The sequence below is a fragment of the Columba livia genome, chromosome 3 (genome assembly GCF_036013475.1).
Source record: "Columba livia isolate bColLiv1 breed racing homer chromosome 3, bColLiv1.pat.W.v2, whole genome shotgun sequence".
Classification (NCBI taxonomy): Eukaryota; Metazoa; Chordata; class Aves; order Columbiformes; family Columbidae; genus Columba; species Columba livia.
In genome coordinates this window covers 86,927,711-86,953,411 of record NC_088604.1, presented here as the reverse complement: position 1 = coordinate 86,953,411, position 25,701 = coordinate 86,927,711, and the positions used below count along the sequence as shown (strand labels likewise).

General features: G+C 39.8%; 1 protein-coding gene and 1 long non-coding RNA gene across 10 annotated transcripts in view; one reads left to right on the top strand and one right to left on the bottom strand.

Annotated features, from left to right (window-relative positions):
- RASGRP3 (RAS guanyl releasing protein 3) overlaps nucleotides 1–25,701 on the bottom strand; it is a 61,118-nt gene that overhangs the window by 5,020 nt on the left and 30,397 nt on the right. For 5 of the 9 annotated variants that reach the window (XM_005503786.3, XM_005503787.3, XM_065058037.1 and 2 more), the window contains exons 3-13: nucleotides 25,508–25,610; nucleotides 24,801–24,863; nucleotides 23,558–23,689; nucleotides 22,141–22,288; nucleotides 19,332–19,505; nucleotides 18,783–18,899; nucleotides 18,198–18,473; nucleotides 11,660–11,737; nucleotides 7,371–7,487; nucleotides 4,127–4,242; nucleotides 3,148–3,295 (exon numbers count right to left, since the gene is read on the bottom strand). In XM_005503786.3, coding sequence (XP_005503843.1) covers nucleotides 3,148–3,295; nucleotides 4,127–4,242; nucleotides 7,371–7,487; nucleotides 11,660–11,737; nucleotides 18,198–18,473; nucleotides 18,783–18,899; nucleotides 19,332–19,505; nucleotides 22,141–22,288; nucleotides 23,558–23,689; nucleotides 24,801–24,863; nucleotides 25,508–25,610 — 1,472 coding nt within the window. The remainder of the gene's footprint in view (nucleotides 1–3,147; nucleotides 3,296–4,126; nucleotides 4,243–7,370; nucleotides 7,488–11,659; nucleotides 11,738–18,197; nucleotides 18,474–18,782; nucleotides 18,900–19,331; nucleotides 19,506–22,140; nucleotides 22,289–23,557; nucleotides 23,690–24,800; nucleotides 24,864–25,507; nucleotides 25,611–25,701) is intronic. The other 4 variants (XM_065058038.1, XM_021289425.2, XM_065058040.1 and 1 more) reach the window with 3 other exon arrangements.
- Nucleotides 892–9,790, top strand: LOC110359723 (uncharacterized). The gene is made up of 3 exons (XR_002415095.2): nucleotides 892–1,240; nucleotides 2,469–2,560; nucleotides 7,744–9,790. It is a non-coding gene; the product is annotated as an uncharacterized LOC110359723 (long non-coding RNA).

Below are 25,701 nucleotides of genomic sequence, written 5' to 3'. Positions count from 1 at the left end.
AGGCTTACTTCATGTTATCTGTGAGGGAGTTTCTAGTGTACATCCATTCTCCAGATACATGAAAGACCCATGCCATTCAAACACACCACTGGTGATAGATGTTAGGTTCTTGGTTCCCATACTGGTCTCCAGCACATGCGCCCATAGCAATCACATTTTTTTGCTTCATTTTTCCATCAAAAAAAAGGTTGACAACCAAAAGAGGCAGAAAATCCACTGAATTCCATCTTTGCTTCCTCCCAGAAGCTGTCCTTGTTGATGTACATAACAACCAAATGCTAAACTTCCAGGAGGCAGTGTGTGCGGTCCCACACTTGCAACATGAGCAGAATTGCCTGGAAGGAGGAAAATTCCCCAGCAAATTGTTATCTATGCACCCAGAAGCACTATATCTACAGCCATGGCATTATAAAAACACACATTTTCACTCCAAGAGGCAGAGAGAGAAAGGGGCAGTTTTTCTAGCCCTAACATGAAACAAAAAGATCGGGGACTTGACCTCATTTGAAACACTACCAGTGAGGGTGAGCACCTCCAAGGAGTTGAAACTGCATGTGGCTCCTCATCATATTTATAAGAATCCATGCACAGTGTGCAGGGGTTGAATATGATAATTAAAGAAACATCCAAAAGGAAGAGCTGGAGAACATTCAGAATACAAGGGAAAGAGTAAAATAAACACAATATGAAGAGTCTGAGGGAGAAAATCGTCTATATTGTAAAAAAATTGCAAGTTAAAATGGGCGTTTGGACAAAGCAAAATAGGTTAGACAGGGTGGCAGAAAGGTGAATAAAAGAATAGGACAACAGTGGAAGAAGGGTCCATAGAAAACCTGCTGCTTGCTCTTTTCCTGCTAATGCTGTATATATGCACAGTGAACGCAGTTGCTGTCATCAGGCAGTTGAGCCCTCCAGCCTCTCTTGAAAAGCAGCAGCATTAGGAAGAGCAGGTCTGTCAATGCTCAGCTTTACGTGATTTTTTCCCAGCTTGCTTTGCTACGATCACCATAACAGACATGGACTGTAGTTGTTTTCATTTCAGCTCTAATCTGTTCTCACTGAGGAGCTTTCTCCTCACCTTCTTAGCTCTGGATCTTCCTCCTACTCAAATTTGGCAGCGCTGTCGTGATTACACAGAGCAGCAAAGCTTCACTGAAGTGCTGCGTCATGAATTCTGACCTGAAGCTTTGAATCCATCTGCCACAGCTCTGCTGCAAAGCTGGCTTGAGCCAGTTCCAAGGTAAGAGGATCTGTGCAAATACAGCTTACAAAGCTCAGTGGGATGGCTGGTCACCTACCCTGCCACACAGTGCAACTCAAGCTGTGGGACGGAACTGTGACTGGCCATGGGTGTATCAGTTTCACTCTGCTTAATGGCATTAGGTTTTAGCTTGACCTTTAAAGTTGGCATAGTTTTAATAACAGATATTTTCTTGAATACCATGTGCAGTGCACTGTCACATCAATTCAACCTGCTGTGCTGTCAGTGCACATTATGTTGACTGTGAATCAGTGTACCAGTGGATGAGCAGCCCTGAAATGCAGAACAAGCACGCAGCAAATTTTGAAGTTGGTTCCTGTCCTGTCGGTCCAGCTCATCCACAGGACAATGCCAATGAGTTCAGTGAGCTGACAGGAAAAAATGACCTTATTTCTATTTCCTGTACAACCCCTTACTCATTTGTATTCCCACACTGGCTGTAATCAGGGAGATGTGGAAAATCCAACAATGGCCTATTAGCAAAGTGATGTCTGGTGGAGAGGATATTTTAGGGCAGTCCTCAGGCCTTGCTTTGCTATGGAAGCTTTCCAAGCATGAACCGAGTGTCACGAACACAGTGACGTCTTTCTGAGGCTGCAAGGAGCTTGAAACAATAGGCTCAGGCCAGTGACTGCCCCTGCTCCATCAGTCTGCTGGAGCTGTCAGCTCCGGAGCCCACCAGCACGCTCCTGAATCAGCACTGACCATGTCACCTCTGAGGTTTTTGCAGTTCTAGCGGAAATAGGTGGAATTCCTCCTTCCCCATGGCCTTGATCAGTGGTTGTGATAGGGAGCACAAGCATCTGAACAAGACTGACACGTCGCAAAAGAAGCGAGCGGAAGATGGGACAAGAGCAGGAAAAGCAGAGCTGGTCTAAAAGGAGGCATGTTTTTTGCACTTAGCAGTGCTGTTATTGTTACTTTCAACCGTAAAGAAATATTAATTGGTGGAAAAGTTCATGTAGTACGAGCTGCCGATGGCAGAGATTTTGCTGCTGATGGCAGAGGCAGATCTGCACTGGAGAGCTGAGACCTTGTTCTGAGCTTACACCTTGTGTGTGGGCCACGCGTATGTGGGAGGACATTGGCCTCTGCCCTGATTGCTTAAGCTGTCTAAATGTAGACATTTAATTTTAGTGGGGTGCCTACATTAATGTAACTTTCAAATCATAGTAATTCCTTTTTCTTTACTATGCTTTGTTTGAAGTGGAAGCCCAAGGAGGTTTACAAGCAACACAGATGTTCACAGAACCAACAGTTTCCCAGCTATATACACAGCATTCTATTAAATGACATCTGGTAAGTTATGACTGACATAAAAAGCAAGTTTAAAAAAAACCCCACAAATAAATTTAAAAAAATCTTATTGTACAGAACTGCTGGAAGCACTTTTGATTCCTTGACCAAATTAGAAGATCTGTTAATTCAATAGAGAAAGGACTAAGGCTGTTATGGCCATTCAGAGAATTATGAACATAGCTATGTTGCCATGTGCAATTTCCTGAGAAAGAACAGCTTTTGCTTCATCTACATCCTCTGTTCCAGACACACATTTTCCCTTGAGTTTGTTTACATGGGAAATCAAGCCAAATTAAAGAACTTAAGATAAACCAAGTAAAGCCATTCATATAGTCTCTGATATCCTTTAGCTACAATGATTTTATTTTTTTCCCTGAAACAGTAACTCTTACAAATGCCAGTATTCAAGAACCACTAAAACAAAACTGTATAGCACAGCTACAACAGGAGTAAATGTTTTCTGCTTCTAAATGCAACGAAGTATTTGGCCATGAGACTTCAGCAATGCGCGGAGCCAGTTTCACCCTGTCTACATTAAAGGGTAAAAAATTGTGTTTAATATATACTATTATTAAAAACATACTTACAAATCCTGCACAGTGCTCACAGAAAGTTGGTTTAAGATAGGTCATCTCCTGGAAGTTGTGAATGAATCCTGGTCCCATTTTACACTGGAACTGTGATTTAGCTCTCAGAAAGTAAGCCATCATTTCTTCTTTGCTTATAAGACCATCTCTGTTAGGGGAAAAGAAGAGGTAGAGTAGAGGTAGAGATCCATCACTGCTCACAGCATTGAAGAGTTCAAGATTTTCTCATTGCAAAAAGCACACCACACACAAAGCACATTCTTTGACTGAGCTGCAACAGTCCTGGCAGGAAAAAACCCTTAGAGCCTTTGCGGTTCTTATCGTTCATTAAACAGCAAACACTGAAATAGCAGCATGGACCTTGGTTTCTCACTTGTTCATGATATCAGAGCACAGACCAGGCCATTATGTGAAGGACCGTGACCTACACCTCACACAGACCAAGCACTTGTGCTCCTGGTTGATCACCAGCCTCGAATGCAAAATGATTCTGGACAAGAATTATCAAGCCCAGCTGGCTAGGAAATATATATACACCTCCTAGAATATTTGTTACCCTCTCTCTCTTCCATACACTCATTTCCCTTGTCCCATACACAACTTGTTTGTTTCACCAGTCTGATGCCTGGTCTGGGTACAGGATCTCCACTGTAATTTGACAGTACCATAGGGGTTTTGACTCAGTCCCAGCAGGAATTCCTCATTAAGCTATTACATATATTATTTTTTAAAGTACCAGGTAAAGCAGGACCCCAGCCTGGTCTTGTAGAACCAAGTGCAGCATAAGAAGTAAAATGAGAACAGAAATCCGCCTTCAGTGATCTTCTGTTCCTTAAGTGAGATGTCAGACACAAAAAGCTTGGGAGACACTGTTTCTTCAATATTTGTTTTACACAGGTTTTCAAATTGGAGAAAATAAAATAAAATAAAATAAATAAATAAATAAATAACAAAAGCACAAAGAAACTTCCAAACTTACTGGTCTTTGTCCAGTACACAGAAAGAGTCCAAAAAGGGGAAGTTGGCAGCTATACTTTCAAAGTCTTCTTGAGAAATATAGCCATCGTGGTCATGATCGTAGTTCCTAAAGACAGACTGGGAAACAAAAAGAAAATTATAGTCCTAATACCCTATCCTGAAACTATACGAGCTCTTGAACCTTATAATTACATCTAAATTAATATTCAACATTACTAGTCATAAGCTTTGCTCCCTTGTTTTATTTCTCTTATTCCCACTTGGTACTTCAATATGTGTATCTATTGGACTGTAGGGGAAAAACGGCTAATTTTTAAAGAAAATTTGACTTGAGTATTTATCTAGTGATGATCCTCCACACCTCTTCAGACATAATTATTTTTGCTTTATTTTTCTTTATTGGAAATGTCGCTAAAATTCTGCCCCATGTGACATATCCCCTTTGCTTCATTAACTATGCTTTTTAATCACAAAAAAAGAAATATACCAAAACCAACCCAACAGTAGCTTTCCCATGAGTATTTCAGATGTTTCTGGCTTCACTTCTCTTGTAGCTGGTCACCTCAGCTCTGCCACAGTACTGTTTCAATCTGATTTGTTCGCTAATACTTTGACATCCAGATCACGAGCACTTTGTATCTAACAACTCCCTCCCACCAACCCACCCCAGCTCACCACTAAGTAAAACCAGACACGGGATCAAATTTAAAAGGTCGCATAAAGTGATGGAAGCCCTTCTTAGCTGCTAAGGAGTTATTATATTCTGTTTTACTCATTGAAGAGATATGTGAGGGGCATTAAAGCTACATGTGATGCTGATGGGGAAAATAGGCATGTCAAAGTCAACATGACTATCTGAAAGACAAATACCGAAGCACAGACCATCTCATAAAATTAAGATTTGGTTGACAAAGATGAGAATTGAATACACTGAGACCTCTGAAAAGTGTTTGCATTGTCATTATTTTAACGACAATGTGATGAAGCCAATTTCTAAGCACCTATCAAACAACCTGTAACTGGTGACTGGCAGACCTTGAAAACACACTGTTAAGAAGGAATCAATATGCAAACCCAAGTAGTATTCAACACTTCTAGTAATTAAAAAAAAGAAAACCCAAAAGCAAACAAAACCACGAACAAACAAACAAAAAGCCCAAACCAACCAACCAACCAACACAACCAAAGCAAACCAAACCAACAAACAAAAACCACCACAAGTCAAAAAGCTAACCAACCAACCAAACATAAAAACACAAATCGCATTAAAGCACAACTTGAAGCAGCTAGTAAATGATGAAGACTGGTAAAACACAGCCAGTTAGAGAGAGTGGTGGTGGCCTCTGGGTAAGCTGTATCTGTAACAGCCCCAAAATATGTCTTAAGGCCGTCAAACTCAAGATCGTATGGCCTGAACCAGGCCAAAATTGTGGAATGGGGGACTGCATCTCCCCTATCCACAGGAACAAGAACAAGCCCCCACTCAGCACATTCTGGAAAGATTAAGGAGTTGCATCAGACTTCCTATTTAAACAAGCTATCAAAGAGAGTTTTGGATGTTGATTGATTTTTATCAACACGTATGGCACAGACAAAAGCAATACAGGAACAGCATGTGCAGTTCTGGCATCCCACATTAAGAGAAAAAAAATGAAACTTTTGCTAAAAGAGAGCGTGTACAAAATGTAATTCACAAGATACATTTGAAGTCTGAGAGAATTGAAGACTTTAAGTTATCTTAACAACATGACCCCAATTAATGATCTGTGACACCTATAATGTCAGAATTTAATACTTCTTCCCAGACTTGCTAAATAATTTTTAAAAAGCAGGAGGAAATCTTGTTTCATTATCTACAACGCATTCCTGATTTCTCTGCATGCTGCTCACATCACTGTAAATTCCTTACACACCAACACAGCAGGGCTCAGTCTCTCCAAAGGAACCTGGCAGCGTTTGGTTTTGTTTGCATTACCTAACATGTGACCTTCCAAACTGAAGCTGGAAGATCTCAGCTATAATTCTTCATGACCTCATGCCCACATTTTTAAAGTGATACCAAGATGGTGCTATCTTTACCATACGTAGTATGCTCTGGACGGCCAAATGACAGCAAGCTGAAAATCGGAAACCATTTTTCACGGAATCAATGTTAGGGATTGGAAGGGACCTCAAAAGATCACCTAATCCAATCCCCCTGCTGGAGCAGGAACACCCAGATGAGGTTACACAGGAAGGCATCCAGGCAGGTTTTGAATGTCTCCACAGTAGGAAACTCCACAACTTCCCTGGGCAGCCTGTTCCAGTGCTCTGTTACCCTCACTGAGAAGAAGTTTCTTCTCAAATTTAAGTGGAACCTCTTGTGTTCCAGTTTGAACCCATTACCCCTTGTCCTACCATTGGTTGTCACCGAGAAGAGCCTGGCGCCATCCTCGTGATGCTCACCCTTTAGATATTTGTAAACATTAATAAGGTCACCTCTCAGTCTCCTCCAAGCGAAAGAGACCAAGCTCCCTCAGCCTTTCCTCATAAGGGAGATGTCCACCAGGACCCCCAGGTCCCTTTCCCCTACACTACTCTCTAACAGGTCATTCCCCAACTTATACTGGAACCTGGGGTTGTTCCTACCCAGATGCAAGACTCTACACTTGCCCTTGTTATATTTCGTTAAATTTTCCCCGCCCAACTCTCCAGCCTGTCCAGGTCTCACTGGATGGCGGCACAGCCTTCTGGTGAGTCAGCCACTCCTCCCAGCTTGGTGTCATCAGCAAACTTGCTGATAGTGCACTCTATTCCCTCATCCAAATCATTGATGAATATATTGAATAGTACAGGCCCCAGTACTGACCCTTGAATTTTCCAGAAACCTTCTCTGAACCCAGTAATCCGTGAGTCCTTGTATCTGAGTATTTTGGTTTCTGGACATAAACCGGGTGGCAAGAGCTGCAACACTCAACTTTGCCCTTTCAGTTTATATTTGCTTGTCAAACATATTGAACAGCAGCCAGGCTTCGGATGCTCCTGAAAGCTTGCTCCTTTGCGTCCAGTAACCTGCTTATTAATTCTATCACTGATTGCAGGAATAAAATATGTCTGAAAGTATCAGTAAAAGCTCAGATTTGTTAGCTTATGTCTGAAGTTCATCCCAACCATAACAATATCTTAAAAAGCTTGAAATTAATTGTAGTTATGACAACATCAAAACTATTGTTGTCTTCAGCCAATATATTATTTGAAATACTTACATCCACCAGCTTTCTTATGTGCTTGTTAATGACGGTAGGGTCAGGTTTTGGTACCACTCCAGATGCCCACTCCAATGGTTCTACTGGCTTGTTAGGGGTTGTCGGGGAGGTAGGCTGCTGAGAGATGGATCAGAACACAAACATTTTAAAATCTGAATTACGAAGTTGAACTTCCCATTAAAAGCAGTTCTGTATGTCAGAGTTACAACCACAAACTACTGGAGTCCCTGTGCTGTAAAAATGTACTTAGCACAACATCACACAAGATATGTTGCAATGAGACTCAGAGGAAGTGGGAAGGAAGGAGGGTCTCTGGACATAGTGGCCATCAGAATTAGATGTCCAAACCTTGCTTTTCTCTTTCCTGATACAGCCCTTGAGGAACTCACCACCATGACGCATCTTGGCCTCAGCTCCCTGCTGGAGGGACCGTGCCCAGGAGCCACACGAGGGACTCTGATGGGCTGAGTAAGTTTACACTCCTGCTCTGCGTGCACCAAGAGGACAGCAGGATGCAGAAGTGGGGGCAGAATTATGCTTGGTGATCCCACAGACTTCCAGCTGAGACATGCCAGGATGCACAGCCTAGTTCATCTTGACAGCCTGAGGAGAAGGGCTGACCTTTGACTTGCTCTGCAGACAACACCAGCCAGACTATTTTCTTCTGAAAACAGCTTGGTCTTGACAAAACGGAAGCTGACAGCTCACTTGATGCACAGAAAATGCACCCAGCTCCATCCACACCACTATGAGGCTTTGGGAGAAGCTCTGGCACACAGCTCAGCTTGTTCAAGTAGAAAATATAGGACAAATCTGAACACCATTTCAGATAAGGCTTCAAAAATCACCAGTTAGCAATTAAAATACTGCAAGGTAGACCGGCCTTCTCCTGCATCTGCCACTGGACATCTAGCAGGTGAAGCAGTGTCAAGGAGAAAAAATTCAGCGTGGTTTACATCAGAAGGGAGATGGCCCACAGCCTCAGAAGGCCCCTGTATTGGCTGGTGAGCAACAAATCTGGGTCTCATCTATCTCCCTTTAAATTGGTGTGATTTGAGAGGGAGGTAATTAGAATCCTAGAATCACAGAGTGTCCTGAGTTGGAAGAATCATCGAGTCCAACTCCTGTCCCTGCACAGGACAACCCCACAGTTCACACCATGTGTCTGAGGGTGTTGTCCAGTCTCCTCTTGAACACTGTCAGGCTTGGGGCTGTGACACCTCCCTGGGAGCCTGTTCCAGGGCCCCACCACCTTCTAGGGGAAGAATTACACCATATAAAAATGTTACAGTTACAATGATGCATAACAAAGTTATTGTAGACTTCGATATTGAGATGAAAAATGGTCACAAGGTGACCATTCTCTACTGTGTTTGGCAGGAAAAAAAAAAAAAAAAGTATTGGTGGGTTGCTTTATTAATTTGGCCTTTTTTTATTCAGTTTTCAGAACAGCTTTTATCAGTTCCTCAATGGCTCTTGATTCATCATACCAATCTGCACAAGTAAGTTTGAGAAGAAAAAAAAAAATCCCTATATCCACAGAATTCATTATCAACAAGAAATACAGTGAACTTGGATATCTAGCTCCACATGCCAAAAGCACTTACAGAATGTTTTAATCCTAAAATTAATATCATCACACAGTGACGGACCAACATGCTGGCAAGTGCTTTTGCTCTAAAAATAAGCAGAAATGCAGCAGTCTTTTAAAAATGACATATTACATGATAACATGTAACATGCCAGTATTGTGATATTCTTACAGCTATGGTCAGAGAAGAAATTTGAAATGTGCCTTCTCCTAAAAAAAATCTTAGACTAAAGGGACTCAAAGCACCAGTACTGAAGTGCCAGAGAGGTGCTAGACTACCAAATCCTCACAGACAGCTTTTAACTCCTGCTTGTCTGAGTTCGCAATGGCAGAAAGAGACTGAACCCACTGGAGCATTCCTCTTTCTTCTGGGCTATTTCATTCGAAGCCTCATTCAATTTTTATGTTTTTAAACAAGTTGCAACAAAAACTTTGTGTTACTGCCCACTAGCCAAAGGGAAATGCTTCCTCCTATTTCACTCATAGACTTGTATGAACCACTATGATTTTATTTATGAATTTGAATCATAGAATCATAGTATCATTTTAGTTGGAAGAGACCCCAAGATCATTGAGTCCAACCAGCAACCTAACTCAGGCACTAGAAATACATGCTATGAAGAAAGGTACTAACCAGTGTCCAGAGAGTACCTAGCTGGATTTATTGAATGTTCAGGAACACTCTATCTCATCATGCTGTTTGTGATGCAGCCTGTATCTCCTCACTCTTTCACCAGTACAGGGATAATGGTGTCACAGATTTAAAAAGCGTGTTCAGATGGATGCAAACGTCTGCCTATTTTACTGTTGAAATAAATTCTACTCAAAAGCAAGTGTCTCCAGTGGCATAAATGTATCAGGCAGAGTTGTCTTCTAGTCAATAGCTGTACTAGTAAAACCACCAACAGGAAGATAACTAATGCACAGGGAAAAGCAGGACAGTGTGACAGGGAGATGCTACACTACAACTAGTGGTCGGTCTTCAGTATTTTTTTTAGGTTGCAACGCTGACTGAAAAGTCTGTTCCCAGTTTTAGCAGAATGAAAGTCTTGCTCAAGTCCCTGTTGACAGTAGGCTCATATGCTCACTTTTGCCTCAAAAATGACTGCAGCAGCATGAGGCACATCCTCTGCTGTGCACCTGCATGGAGTTGTACCCTTACAACAGTAAATCAAGGAGCAGTTGGAGTGATAAAACTATGTTGTCGTGTTCCCTTTGACAAATTTTTCCACATACAAAAGCTCTACACATTCTTTCCCCTCTAAAATATCTTGTGTGCTTTGGCACTCCATCAAAGAGAAGTCTGCCTCAAATAGTCTGGCTTTTGTAGATTCAGCTGTAGCTTTTTACCCATCAGGGTGCTGCAACAGCTCAATGTCACCGGCTATTCATTGATCCTTACGCAGAAGTCTCCCGCAATTGCTGGGTACTGTTAAAGTTCACAGCACTGTTTATATTGCTTTTGTCCTTCTTAAAGCTCAGGCTAGAGATCAAAGCTGCAAGGTGATGATTTTCTTCATTTACAGTAGTGGCCCATTAGACCTTCCACAACACAGAGTTGTAACAGATCAGCTTTGCTGGCAGTAATGGGAGCAAGAGGGAGCCAGAATAACTGTGATGAATGGGAACTGTTGTGGTCCAATCATGTCTAACAAGGACAGAAGACTCTAAGTGAATTCCAGGTTTTCGAACTGAGTTGGCATTGACTATGGAAATATTAAATATCTATCTTACTATTTCTCATCATTCACCATTGAAAGTACACACACATAGTCCTCAAAAACATGATAAACTGTCTTACAATCCAGAGAAGCCCTAAACTTAGAAATTAAGGGGTTTTGCTTCCTTGCTTGCTTTTAAGAATACTTCAGAAACATAGAAAGCACTGCAATGAATCACCTCAGACTACTAGACCCCTCATCTCATGTGCTGCTAAGCATTTGCAGCCTCAATTAGTTTCTGCTGGTGTCAGACTTGAGAGAGCTCATCCTGAGAGAATCACATGCTGGGTACGACAGGTAATAAGGATGTTAATGCACTGATTAAATGCCCAGAGGAAAGAGGAGTCCCTGAGCTCTGGCAACAGAAGAGAGAGTAATGCTTTAAATGAAATTCAACTATTAATTAGGAGATTTATCTGTATCCTCAGCATAATGAAAAATGCATGAATGCAGCATTATCTTTAGTTGCACATACTAAAAAAAAAAAGAAAAAAATAATATCTATTCTGAAGTTTTAAACATTGGTTGAGAGCCCAAGACACAGCCAATTCTAAATAAGCTATCAGTTTGTAAAACAGCACAACGAATGCTGTAGCTTACCTAAAAGAAAGTTTGGACTCAGTGATGTTTTATATAACTGCACCAGCATCCAGAAAATGAAGTAATGGTCACACAATAAATAATTGATATAAACTTGCAAAAGGTATCTTCACATAAAGCAGAATTATGTTTTTCATGGCTTACGGAGACTTTGTTGAAAAATAATTAATAATGAAGTCTGGAATGTATCTCTATTTATTAGACTAAAATGCACTAAAAACCTATAAATAGTGACTGTGTATACTATACAAGCATACACACTAAAAAGCTTTATGTGCATCTGAACAAGGAACTACATTAACTGTCATTTTAAAATGTAATCAACTGTACACAGACAAAATAAGCAATATGTCAAAATGCAGTGAAATATGACCTACAGATTTGGAGTTCCTTGGTTCCAGCACCAGCGAGAGCTTGTAGATATCATCCTCAGTGTGATAGAGATCCAGGGACAGCTATGTGTAAGAAAGAGGAAAAAACAATGATATTTATTAGACCGGGTATGATATGAGAGGCTTATAAGCAGAGATATACCTCCTACTGAAGCTAAAGTTTTGCTACTTGGTGTGTCAGGATACACACTGAGGCTGCTTGCAGCTGCTGGGAAAGCAGCTTTTCACAGAGCTAATGTAACCCACACTAGTGAGCACACATCTGTGCTGATCGGAGCAGGTGCTGTCACAACCTGCATCCCAACATGTCAAGTGAGAGGGGCTGTGTGTCGACCTTCTTCACAGAGGGACACTGGTACCAAAGACCACCCTTAAGCAAAACACTTTATTTTAGCAGCTCAATGGTCATGACAGATCTCACAGAAATAACCTGGTGAATACAAAAAGTGCAGGAAATAAGCTGTAAAGAGGCTGGGCTAGAAGGACTTCAGATTGTGTTCTGGTCAAATTTTCTTCCTTCCAGCCCAGCTTTGCCTGTTTCTGATCCCCTCTCAGCAAGTAAGACAAATTCCCTTTCAGCTTTTGTTTTTATATAAAGATTTTTCTTCTGTGTTCTCATTTTTTTTTTCCTAGAGGATTTATTTAAAAAAAAAAAAAAAAAAAAAGAAGGGGCATAAATATGCTTAAAGTAAAATCAATTTGCTTGATTTTACTTTGGCAGCCGTGGTCTTGTGCCAGTGCAGGTCTGCAGTAAATTCCTTCTCGTTAGGAGTGATGAGGGTGAAAAGTAATCAACATTGTGGCTAATGTTTTGCAACGAGAGGAAAGGAACATTGCATGCTTACTGTGATCATGTCCCTACATTAAATGGTTCTGGAGTAATTGATATGAAGTTATCATCTACCTTGCAAATCCCCACTTAATCTAAGATTGAGTTAAAAGGATGTTTCCCAGCAGACAGATAGAATTAGGACTGACTAAATGACTCTGACAGAAGGTTATTTTTAGAGTCCCTGAAGTGCCGGACTAGTAACAAGCAGGACCAGTGACACTGTACTGCAGAACCACCTCGAGAAACTACCTTCTTTTAGGCAGAATTTGGGCAATGATTAAGACAGGAGCCATGCCCTTTCCCAAGATAGGTACACATCCCAAAGCAAATGCATCCCTTCAGAGGTGTCTGGATTTTGCATTATTCATTTTGTCTAGCTGTAACACTACACTGATTTTTGCACTTTGTAATTTGGTTACGGACACCAGTGAAAGCTTGAGCATCCTGCAGGTTCCTTCACCCAGCTGCCATGCTGCTGTCACAGGGGACCTGTCCTAAAGATAATGTAGATCCAGTAACTGCTGTCACTAACATTGTTCATGTACTTAGCTAGTCAGTGACTGTATTGTTAGGTTCCTGAGTGGTACAAAATAGGCAGAGCTCGGAGCAAATTATATTATCAGGTCAGGTCGAGTTTGACAGTAGAATTGCTCATGTAAAAGGCCTTGGCCTGTTCTTACTAAAGAGCACAGTTTTCTCATCAGGCCAGATGAGCAGGGTGCGGATTTGGGGGTGGAAATGCATTAATATTTACCGAGTGAGTTTGACCTTATTGTAAGCAGCAGTTGTAACTTCATTAGGCACAACATGTAAGGCACAATGGACAAGGTATTGTCTAGTACAGAAGTTTCAAATACTAGCAAAAAATTACAAGCATGATGACGACACAGTTATGTAAGATCTCATTTTATATTTTATTTACAGTTTTGCTCTGACAGATGAAGTGTAATCAGACTTTTCCTAGGACAACCTTTCCAGTGGGTGTCAGTTTCCATTCTAATTTTACTTTCATTGCTGTCCTATTTTTCCAAGAAATTTGGGGGAGATTGAAAGGGTGGAGGAGGGATTTGAAAGGTGTGGCTTTTTTTGTAAGTGGAACTTACGAACACAAGTTAGGGAGGGTAACTTTCAATTTGATTGTTTAGATATTTCTCATTCTCTTCACTAGACTGTACAAACGACTGGGACTTTCCAGTCATTTGCATATAGTCTCAGAACAGGTTAGATAAAGAGCTGTTGAGACCTAAAAATAGTGGGGGGGAAAATGGTGGCACCAAGTAAACTCTAACACAATTAGTATAAATGCACTGTAGACTAGTTGAGAGACCGAGATCCTCTTGCAATCTACAGAAAGTGATGAAACATTTACCCACAGGTAAATTTCATGTTGTGAAACAAAAACAATGTGTAAATACTGCACAGGAGGTAAAGAAATCCCTTAAGCATTCTTACCAAATGTAAGTTTTCTAATGATGAAAATGTTATTAGAACTACTATCCCTCTCTGGTGCACTACCAAGCTTGTGCTTAGGTCCTCATTTACTACTTATTCTTAGCTCCAGGATTCAGATGCCAGGGTCTGGCAGGAAATTGGGTACAGAGCCAGTGGAGAAGGAGTGAGTGTGGCCAACAATGCAGGGAAGGAGGAAGAACCACACAGACTAAGAGCAAGCATGCACCAAGATGTGAGTCCGTCTTTGTGTAAGATGCTTCAGCTCACTGGCAGCTGAGTTGTGGCACATTTACTTCTCTTGCCCATGTAACTCTGTATCATTTACACATGACAAGGGAGGACTTGCATCACCAGAGCTCCATCTCAGCTTTTGCAGTCTCCTGTGCCAGTAAGCCTGGCTTTTGTCTTGCTGCTCCATAGAATAAACCTTTGCCTTATTTGTGGGCATTTTAACTGGCTTCTTTCAGTTACTTGTTCAAAGCTAAAATTCTGTGAGCTAGCAGCTGATTTTTTATGCGGACAATAAGATGTGGGGGTGAAGCAAACTTCTAAGTTTGTGAGCAGTTGTTTAAAGCAAGAAAGAGCCCAATTTTCCAAAATGCTTATCATGCAGTACCTACCACTGAAGCCAGAGAGATTCAAGCTCTCTTGTTCCCCATTCACCCTTTAGGTCTATATGCACAATGGCACCTGAAAAATACCCAAAGAACTTTGACCAGGGGGTCTGAAGTTTCCTACCAAGCCTTGTCCAGCTTTTAGCCACCTCTCACTTCATAGCTCTTAATACAACTTCCACTTACGCCACCGTTTCCAAAACACTTGAAAGGTATCAGCTCCCCCAGAATGGATAGGCATCCACCGCTGAGGAAAAGAAAGACCCACATGCCCACTTAGTCCATGAAATACCCATTTTTTCTTTTTGTGCAACTTGCTGGACTCGCCAGCCAAGCACCCAGTGATTTACGTGTCAAGCAAGCAGAAGCCAGGCTGTTAGCACTTGCTAAGTGAGGTGTAAAAGGCGATGCTGCAAGGGATGGAGGCCAGACAAGAGATTTACACATTGCTTATCAGGACAAAACACCTCCTAAAAGCCTGCCTGCATGGAAGCGGCTTAATGGGAAAACAGCATAAGTGAACAAATAGTTGAGTCAGCTGATTCACATGCAAATGAAAAGCAATTCACACCTTTATGCACGTTTAGTAGTTTTGAAAGGGACTTTCTCTAAGTAAGTTAAAGACGAGAAAAATTTCTACACTTTACATTAGAGAGGAAAGACCTAGCAATAAATAGAATAGTTATTTATTCAGACTCTGAAAACTTAGGATGACTTTGGCAGCAAGGGACGCTAAATCTGCTAAAAGACCATTTGCACATAGCAAGGTCAACTATTTTTAGTCAGTTCTTGTCAGCTTTGGGCTGCAATCCTAACTTTCTTATCTTTCTCTGACCCCAACCTATAATTTCAAGCTTTCTCATTAACAAAAAGATTGACAAAAACATTTCACCTGCTATACAAGTTCATTATTACTGTTTAAGAGACCACTGTAAAAAAGAGAACTGTAATGTATTCATATGTACAAATGAGGTAAAAACCTGGAATAATAGTGAGAATATTAATAATATTATTATGAGAGATACCAAAACCCAGGTCCGGGAATCTTTTGTAGAAATTTGGTTTTATCCTTTTTGGGAGTCGCCGCCTTAAATCCAAACTCTCGCACTATCAAACCTACTCGACTCACAACCACATTTCTAGTGACTACTGTGAAGACAGAATTACCTTTGAAAGGTTTTAGGATACCTACAGCTGTCTAACTAGTATACCTATGCTGTCTCCTTCACTACTGAAAGGTATCACCGTGAAATCATGCTAACGGGTAAAAAGAAGCACAAGTTAATTTTAAGCCATTATCAGGTCTAGAATCAACACTGCATCATGCAGATTCATTCATCTACAATCGGATTGCAACAACTGTAACCAAAATCAACGCAGTTATATTCCGAATTAATATGTATCAGAGCATAGTAAGTGAAAAAGTACTTGCCAATTTCTTCTGGTAAATGAAATACACTGATTCAAACATTATGTAGATAAAAAGAAAATCTGTATCATTTTGCTAAAAAACCCAAACAAAACAAGGAAAATATTTAAAAAAATGAAAACGAATTAAAACACATAAACTCAGGTTGATAAAATGATGGGAATGAACCTGCAAGGTCTTAGAAAAATTTGAAGCTTTCTGCTTCTTTTGGAAAGCAGGCTGTCCTCCAAAACAGAGAAGAACAGCTAATGAAAATGTCAGGAGTGGTTCAGCTTCCATCTCTCACTTCACATTGTCTAATTTCTGCTGGTTTGGTCTCAGTTTCTCTTTGTTCATTTCTCTAAAACCTGAGGTTCCACTTCTCCCTACTCACAGCCAAGTTTGTAAGAAACTAAGACCTTTCAGAAAGGAGCAAGGAGGGAAAGAGTGGCATGAGACAAGAACGTGACTCAGTCACTACTAAAACAAAACCAGGTAATATCTGCCTTTACAGTCTAACATTTTAATTAAGTGGGTGTTGCAGTGGGCAATACATGGTCCCTTCTCCTCCCTGTCCCACTAACCGTGATTACGACTTTTTCTCAGATTGCTCCATACAAAGTGCAACAGGAGAAGCTTTTCCTATTCCCCCAAACTTTCCCATACCTCATTACAGTGAAGCCACAGGTATATCCACACTGGCTTGGCTGCTTCAAACTCACGCTCATATTTGTCAGCTTCTGTCTTTTAAATCCCTGTACTTGATCAATCCCAGCATAAATCCACCACAAAATAGCACCTCTGATTAATTTCTAGATATGTACATTTTTTGATATTTTAAAGTAAAGCATGAAAGGAAAAAATTCCAGAGTTCCTGCCCAATAGCCTTCCAGTTAATGCATTTACCTAGAATGATCTAGGTAATGAGCCACTTCAAGTCTGTCACCTCACTGAGGAAAAGCTGGAATTGGTTCTCACCTCTCAGGGAGTAAATTCTGAGAAGTTCATGCTATCTAACAAAATAAATACTGGAAAAATTCTGAAATCTGCCCCGGTTACACATTGACCTTGCTTACTTCTAAGTTTATTTTTAAATAATTATCTTGATTTAAGGAGAGCAAAGAAACTCTTTTTCAGTCCAGATTAGAGATCTGAAAGACAAAGTTAAATAACAAGAATAGAAACAGCATAAGATTACTACCTATTAAGAGAGTTCTTCACCTACTGTGACATGTTTCAGACTATTCGCAGATGAGTAGGTGACTTTTATTTGCTTGCAACAGCAACTGGTTTATAACAAACAATATTCCTTTCATTGCAGGTTTCACAGGTTCTGTCTTTAATTCCAAGACACTGGGTTTTTTTGCCCACGACCTGAACAAACTGGTGTTGGGTCAAACACTGCTGCACCTAAGACCAGTGCTAAAATGACTAAATTTCAATAGAAACAGGGTTTGGCCTGATGGTTCAGGCTCCACGATTCAGTGTGTTTTCAAATAAAGTGTAATATTTATTAAAATAACATTTATTGTCTACATATCAAAAAGGAGACTGAAAATTAATTCCATTTAGCATTGTCAGTTGCAGCTTTTTTTTTTTTAATGTTTTATTCAGTCTTTCTAAAATCTCACTTTCCTTTGGTTTGAAGTGGGACATTCATCCTTATCAGTAAATTGTGTGTGCAAGTTTCAAACTTCCCAAAATGTAGCCCCTGCCAAGGGTGAAAGGGAGGGAGAAGTGCGGGGGTTGTAGGGGCTGTTTAACCCCACTCAAGAACATTTTTTTCACTAGATTGGAAGAGTACCGTGTTGCCCACTAAGCACAGGGGAGCAATGACAGAGTGACGGCCAAGTTGGAATTTCACTTGTGTGCCCGCATCCATACATCACCTGATCTTTGCACAGGAGACATAAGCATCAATTTTAATTACTCAGAACTTAGATTTACTTCTCCTGACACAAATACAGTTCTCTTTCTGTCATATTTAAAATAGCTAATTAGTAACAATCCTGTTGCTGCTTCCAGCCATCACATACTACAGTAATGAAACTCTCTTTGAATTTATTCACAGCTGATGTGAACTTGTTTCTGTTTTGTATTCTCTCCATTTTCTTTAATAAAACTGGGATAATAATGTGCACTTATCTCTACAGACATGAACATTCCTGCTGTTATTCAACATCTGAATAACTGAATTGAAACATGCTCAATACTCACGGTTAGTAGGTTAATTAAATCCATATTAGGCTCTAAATGATGAGAGGCAGTTTGGAGAGAAACCAATTCACTCAAGGTGATGGAAAGCTGCTGCATTTTCACTATGTTTACTTTGTTCTCATCTATCCAGTCAGGAAAAATTACATGGACAGCAATCAAGTCTTTTAAATGAACTCCTAAAATAGGAACCTTGAAGCCAACACAGTCAGCAAAAGCCTTGCGGTAGTTGCAGTAGTTTCCATTGGAAGAGACCAGCTCTGTCATTTCGTTCCAGTCCTACAAATAGGCAGAAAAACAAGCCTCTGTGAAAGCACTCATAGCATTTCCTTCACCTGTCTTAAATGAGCACGACTCATGTCAGGGTACCAACAGTGTAATTTCCTCTCTGGCACAGACAAGCAAGCAGAGGATGGATCTCTGTGAGCTCATCCTTCTCCGCCAGCAGCAACGCAACTGAAGTGCCTTTTAGGATGCCCTGTCATGATCCAGGTATTGTACTGGTGAGACACCTGCACTGCAGAACCCACCATACCTCAAAGAGGTCATCTTCTGCTCAATATGTCTATATTCTGGAGTCCACCATACCTTTGTGACTTCTGAAGACAGATGAGAATGAGTTTCTTTCAGGCGAGAAATAGAGCTGTGGCTCAGACCTCCCACAACTGCCATCAGTGTGTTGAAGTTCTGAAGGTGAAGGAGCTTCTGCAGGAGAGATTGACCATGCATAATTAAAAATCGAGGAAATACATGGGACAGCTACCCAGTGTCACACATGACAAGTGAAAAGGAGACAACCCATCACTGCTAAATCAGAAATCACTAAGCTAGGGGACATAACAGAACAGTTCAGCTTTTCTTCTTTTTTTTTTTTTTTTTTTTAATTAGCTTAGCTCCACAAGAAACACACAATAATGACAGCTGTCAATCAGCATACAACAACAAAAATTGTTATACAGTTATGTCTACTAGTTAAAAAAAGCAGACATACCACACCTGGACAAATAACCTGCAGTGATGCTGAACAGGCTATTCACTGAGGAAATAACTCAGAGTGTCCAGTTCACTTGTTTACTGCAATCTCTATTTGTATTATTGCTTTATACTTTAGGAAAAAGAGTCACATGCAAGACTTACCTGTGCAACATTGATAAATTTCGTGATTACTTCTGCCCTTTGCTGGGGTGTTGGCTTGCTGAGAACCATGAGCTGGACCCATTTGGAGATACCATTAAATAAAGCAATAGATCTTTCCAAGGTGGGATTGTTGTCCAAGCAGCCATGGATCACATAGCTTTGGTAGTCTGTGAACTAACAGCAAGAAGGCATTTCCAGTAAAATGGTGGACAACTCAAGAGTCAAACTGAAGCTTTGATCATTTGTTTCCTTTTAAAGCTCCTTTTGCCTAGAAAGTGATCAAAACTCAGGGTCAGCAGACCCTACTGTACATCAGTTCTTTCTTAAAATTTTGTTACTCTTTTTAATTAATTAAATGTCAACTTAAAACTTGAGTGTTTGTGTGCCAGGCAGCAGCATGCCTATGAGCATGATTATTACTTCCATGGAATCATATTTCCTATGATTTACTCAACACTTACAACATTTTATTCTGTGTAGTTTTACTTGACATCCTCATGGCATGATACTCTATAGCAATTATCTAGTGCTACAAGCAAGAAGTATATAAATAAGTGCTTTCCTCCCACTCCAATATCCTGACCAAATCCATTGTTGATGTAAAGAGGGAAATCTTGGCCCCACTGAAATCTATAGGGGCTCTGTCACTCTTCACAGGAGCTTTAACTGCATCCCCAGAAGCTTACTGTGCACCCATTCTCTTCTTCCTGTGTCAAAAAAATCTGTAGCACAAGGAGATACTTCTGCTAAATTTTGCTTGTTTTGATGTCATTGTTCAGTCCCTGTATGTTCATGGACATGGTTCTACATGGGAGAGCTATGGCTTCCAAGAATTAGATTTCCCTAAATGTTTTGAAAACATTTTTCAGCTGTCCCTTTAAGACAAATTTTCAGAAGCCTAAGATATAACTTTAGCTTGTGCAGGGAGTAGCTAGCAGTGCAAAACAACACGGCTTTCTTGGTCTTAGCAGAAGACCACATGATGGCATATGCTCCTACACAGCAGATGCTTGTCTCAGAGCTGCACATAAACAGTATCTCAGTGTTCAGATACTTTTCAATGTTTTCTGTCACAGTTAACACTGCTTTTCCTTCTCCTCCACATTTTTAAATAGGTAAAACCAAAGACAGGATTCGGACTAATAATCTTTTACAATTGCACAGCTTTGAGATAACACTTTTGTCTACTTTGCAAAAATAAGTGTCACTCTTACATTTCTGAATAGTCTACAGTGAATCACCTTGTCTCATTGACATCTCCAAATAAATGCTAGTTGTTTCTCTGTAGCAGTTCTCAATTGTTCTTTAAATTAGATTGGCAATACCCCACTAGTTTTTTTAAACTTCTACGTTTTGAGGTGTGCCCTTCACTTTATTTCCTGGTAATGTACCATTCTTACAAATTTTTGGTTACCAGTCTCATATAAACAAGCAACACATCTTTCAAACCTCTTCTTTGCATTACAGTATAGTATACTAGATAAGATTAATTAACTCTAATTGGTTGCAGAGAAACATCTGAGATAGCAAAATTTAAGCTGAAGAATAAACAGACAAATTAGAAAGGAAAAAAGAAAATGCATTGCAGGATTGAGTTTTCTTCCTGGAATTCCCAAAGGAATTAAAATATATCTTAAATCTAGTTAGAAATCCATCCTTTTTTTCTTGTCCCTCCCTCCCTCTTTGAGGTTAGGATTGCATAGATCACGGTAGGGTGTTTTCCCATTATTTGAAGTCTAGAGTAAAAACCTTAGAATGTTATTAAATGACGTAAAAAGTTATTCTATTTAGACTGGTCTCAGCTTCTCACTGATCTCTTCTTCCTTCCTCTCTTGAAATTAAAAAAAAAAAAAACCAAAACACCCATATATTTTTCTTAGTTTTGGAGTCTGATTTTTTCATGCTCCTAAAAAATTTAAAGTAAGTCCATTTTTTTTGCTGAAGAAAACGCATCAGCTTGAGAAATTACTGCTTCCATTTGCCACCAGATACAGTGACAACCTGCAACCTTTTCATAGGGATATTTGCCAGCAGAAATCAGCATTTCTTTTGGCATTTGGACTACTCATTTGTTTTCCTTTAGCTTCTGCTTTCATTTTCATCCATTTGTGCCTCTTGTTCATGTACAATCCTGTGTGAAAAGAAGCAACCGTAACTGAATTTTCCTCAGTGCCAATATGGGAGGAAAGAGAAGTTGTGCTGTCTCTGTTCTGCAAGTTTTCAAGACCCAACTAGCTAAGTCCCTGAGGAACATGATCTGTCTCAGAGCTGGCCCTGCTTTGCACAGGGGTTTGGCCTGGAGGCCTCCTGAGATTCATTCCAGCCTGAATTATCTTCTGCTCCTAAGTTGGCAAATGAAAGGACAGTTTCTGAAGAAGTGGTTTGGAGTGAATGGAGACTACAGAAGCACTATATATATTTTGGCCTCTTCAAAAATTATTCATTGCAAAGACCCTGATGTTTCCTGAAAAGTAATTAACTATTTTCCTCAGAGCAGAAAGAAATACCTGAAGATTTTGAACTATAATATTAGTTTAACCAATTGCTGCAATTCACGGCTGCAGTAGCTTTTAGCAGTAATTTTTGCCCAGAATCTCTCCAAAAAAATAACTTCTGTCACTGAAAGTATCAGTCATGAAAAAGATCAAGGAAGTGCTGGTGCAGCCATGGCTATGTACATCATATGAAGAATTATCAAGATTTACTACACTGAAATGCTGAGGGGAAAAAAGTCATAAATGTTAAACTGCGTGAAAGCTCTTTAAGGACAGGCTCCTAATTGCAAGTGAGAAAGTTTTAGGCTTCTTACAGAAATTCTCCTAAAAGATTTATGCTCCAGAAAAGTGAGATGTTCAGCTAGCTCAATGGGCTCTAGATGGTCAAACAGAAGGCAGGCTTTTCCTTTCTTGGAAATCCTCTTCCTCTGTGTAACTCTTCTCATCCAGTCATAGGAAGGACTGCAACAGAAAATAGGCACAATTCTAATTTCTGTTTGGGTACATGAGAATGTAGCCCACAGCTTCCACACATAATTTAAAATTACCAAGAGGCAGATCATGAGTTTTCTGATCTGTGACATCCAGCACATAATAAACATCCAGAGTAAGACCCATTCAGGTACATAACAGAAGAGTTTCGGAGGCACTACTGCAAATTATAAATAATAGCAGGTTTCTATCTGAATAAAAGGACAATGTACTCTTCTCTGTGATACAGGAAGCCACAATTAAAAATGCTTTGGGAATACAAGAAGAACAGGTCACATCAAATTCTGATACAGAATAAAAAAAGACTTGAATAACATCAAGGAGTAATTTTTACTCCATAAGACCATAGGTCCATGAAATAATGGAACAGCAGAAACAAACAGCTATCAAAACAGTAAGAAGTGGGTGGACAAAAAGGCGAATCATTTGCTTGCATGCAATTAAATAATTCCTACACATAGGCAGTAAAAGCTCTTCAGAGTGCAGAAAGAGGTTGCTAACAGTATTTTAAAATGAAGATTGAAGAGACAATATTCATGTGATTTCACTGGTACTGTTCTTGGAGGAAGTTTCGCAATCCTCATTGAGATTGGTAGTGCTGTCCTCACAGGCTGCTGTGCCATTTTAAAGTAAGGAAAAGTCACTACGCATATGCCATATTTTGAAAGAAAATCTACAATATCAGCTGAGACCCAAGAGCCTATCTGGTGGTGTTTAAAACATAACTTTCATTTCAGCATGTCAAGGAAATATTAGTATAATCATTTTGATGCAATAAAACTACAAACGTGAATGCTAAAGATTATCCAGTTAAACAATAGAAAAGAAGTACACAGAAAGCCATTATTAGCAGGTTACTGATGAGGGAATAAAAGAGTTTCCCTGACAAAATGCCAGATATACACAACATGCCAGTCACTGCATTGCTTGCATTCTGAATGAAAAAATATAGGAAAAAAAGTAATATTAATCACTTAATTGGCACTAGCTTTGTGAAGAAAATTATTTCTTTCCTGTTTATATTAAAAGCTTACACAGAGATACAAATCTTCTCTCTACTGTGACACTACAACTAGGATTTCAAATTTGTAGTAACTTCAAATTTAGAAGACAATATAATCATTTTGTAACTGCTTTTTTTGCTCTCTCAAGATCAAGATGACCCATACTTTTACACTTTGCACAGAACTAGAATTCTGCTGTTACAGAGAGAGATGTTGAAGCTCATAACATCCTTACATGCTGGAGATATCAATGAGATGGATGTGATCCTCGTATCCGAGCTGGCTGGCTAATTCTCGAAACTCTTCAGTCAAACGAATCAGCCCAAGATCCAAGTTAAACTCCGCAGGAAATTCCAAAATCCAGTATCTGAAATCCACAGACAGTGGTTCAGAGATGCCCAGGGATTCAGGTGTGACAGTCAGTGGCTGCATATATGTATACTCACATTTTATTCAATAGTACTTATTGGCTTTTGGGCAGAGAGAACGGACTACCCCAATTTGTTGCTGCTGTGATTATCTGTGACACTGAAGCGGCAAAGCCACTTAATAATATGATTTCCTTTGGTTAACTCAGCGCTGTACAACACAGCAGCTTTCTATTCAAATGTGAAATTAAAGTGATGTCTCAGGTGACACAAACAAAAGGAACACACATGTGTCCTAACTCACACACATGTGTCCTGACTTATGCTGCCAGGACACCCAAATGACCCTTGCACTTATTCCTTGTCTAAGTGAGACAAACTATGTGCTCAGAATATATTTTTCAAGGAAAATTAAAATGTGAATTTGAGTGGCAGTTCTACCATGATAACCATGTAAATGAGATGTCTCCTCTACTTTCAATACCTCCTTCCTTTTCTTCACAGTGGTATAACTTAGTACAGAGGAAGAAAGAAAAGGCATTTGTTTGAGGGAAGCAGGTTACATCATGTTAACTTAAAAATTATTGCTACACAAGCATAGCCTAGCACATGAAAGCTTTCCCATAGAAACAAGGTCAGAGACAGTGCAAGGATCAGAACATACTCGACCTGTATATCTTTGGCATCACTAGCACACTCATGTTGTCATAAATTACATAGGGACTGCATGAAATGAAAACAATAGCCCAGAGACAATCTTTCTCTACCACACTAGATTACATCTTGAAGTAAAATATGTCTCTCCTCTGTGTGGCATTGAAGTAGTCTCCCTCTAAGAGACATCACACTCAAACACCAGGTAAATTATAGCACAATCAACTTTTTAGGTCAATACAATTAAGTGTCTTTAAGGCTGAATGGCTCCTGTTTTCAAAACACGAGAGTTCACTCTTCAGTATGGACAGGAGATCAAGTTAAGAAAAAAAAAAGAAAAGAAGAAAAGTTTTATATTTCCATGGTTTAGTTTTAATACTTACAAAAAGAAATTACAGTGATAGTATTCACAAAAGCATAAAAAGCAAAATGCTAGAGGACCAGAAGCATGCTTACCTCATGAAATAGCAGATTTTTAATCTGAATTGATCGCAGTTGTCCCCATTGACATCTCTATACGTAGGCTAGTTAAAGAAAGATTTACTGCCTTGATTCAATAATGCTGCTTTTATCCATAGAGGACTCTGACATTAGACCAGCTGAATTAAAAGCAGTATTGAACTCTTCTTCTAGAGATAACCACAATATGCTCTGAAATTGCATTCACTTTTACAGCATTTTATGGGATGCAGACCCTTTCCTGGTTGCCAGTTTGTTTTTTGCCCCAGCAAAAATGCTTCTATTATACTATTCTGAATATTCTGCTGAATGGTTTCTAGCCAGCTATGGCTAACCAAATGCAATGATACTCTGATTACTGAATTCTTTAAGAGTTATAAATGACATGTAGGTGCTTAGCTATCACTGAAGGTTCATACCAGTCCAAGGCCAGTCAGCCATTACACTTTTCAAAAGTTACCTTGTAAATATGTATTTCCACTTGTTCAAAGTCAATTCAAAGTATACATTGGCACACTTTTACATATGGAAAAAGTCCACAACCAATAGCAGAAAGCTCAGAGACTTCCATCTTTTAGGCTGAAAAAAATTCACCCCTAAACCTTGTCTGTCACTAATTAATTGACACATTTTTACAGGCAGTCACAGAAACAATCTGTTTCTGAAGATTTAACGTGAATTTGCAAGTCTTCCTGAAAGGATATATGGACAGAAGCTTGCCAGCCAGCTCTGTGGAAGGCAGATACCACCGATGCATTAAAAGAAAGGTTCTTGGCAAATGGCTGGAGCACTGATTTCCTTTGTCATCTGCAAAAGAGAAACAAGTGAGTTAACCACATTATTCACGAGCAGAAAGGAGCTTTCATTCCTGAAGTGGAGTCAGAGAGAAAGGATCAAA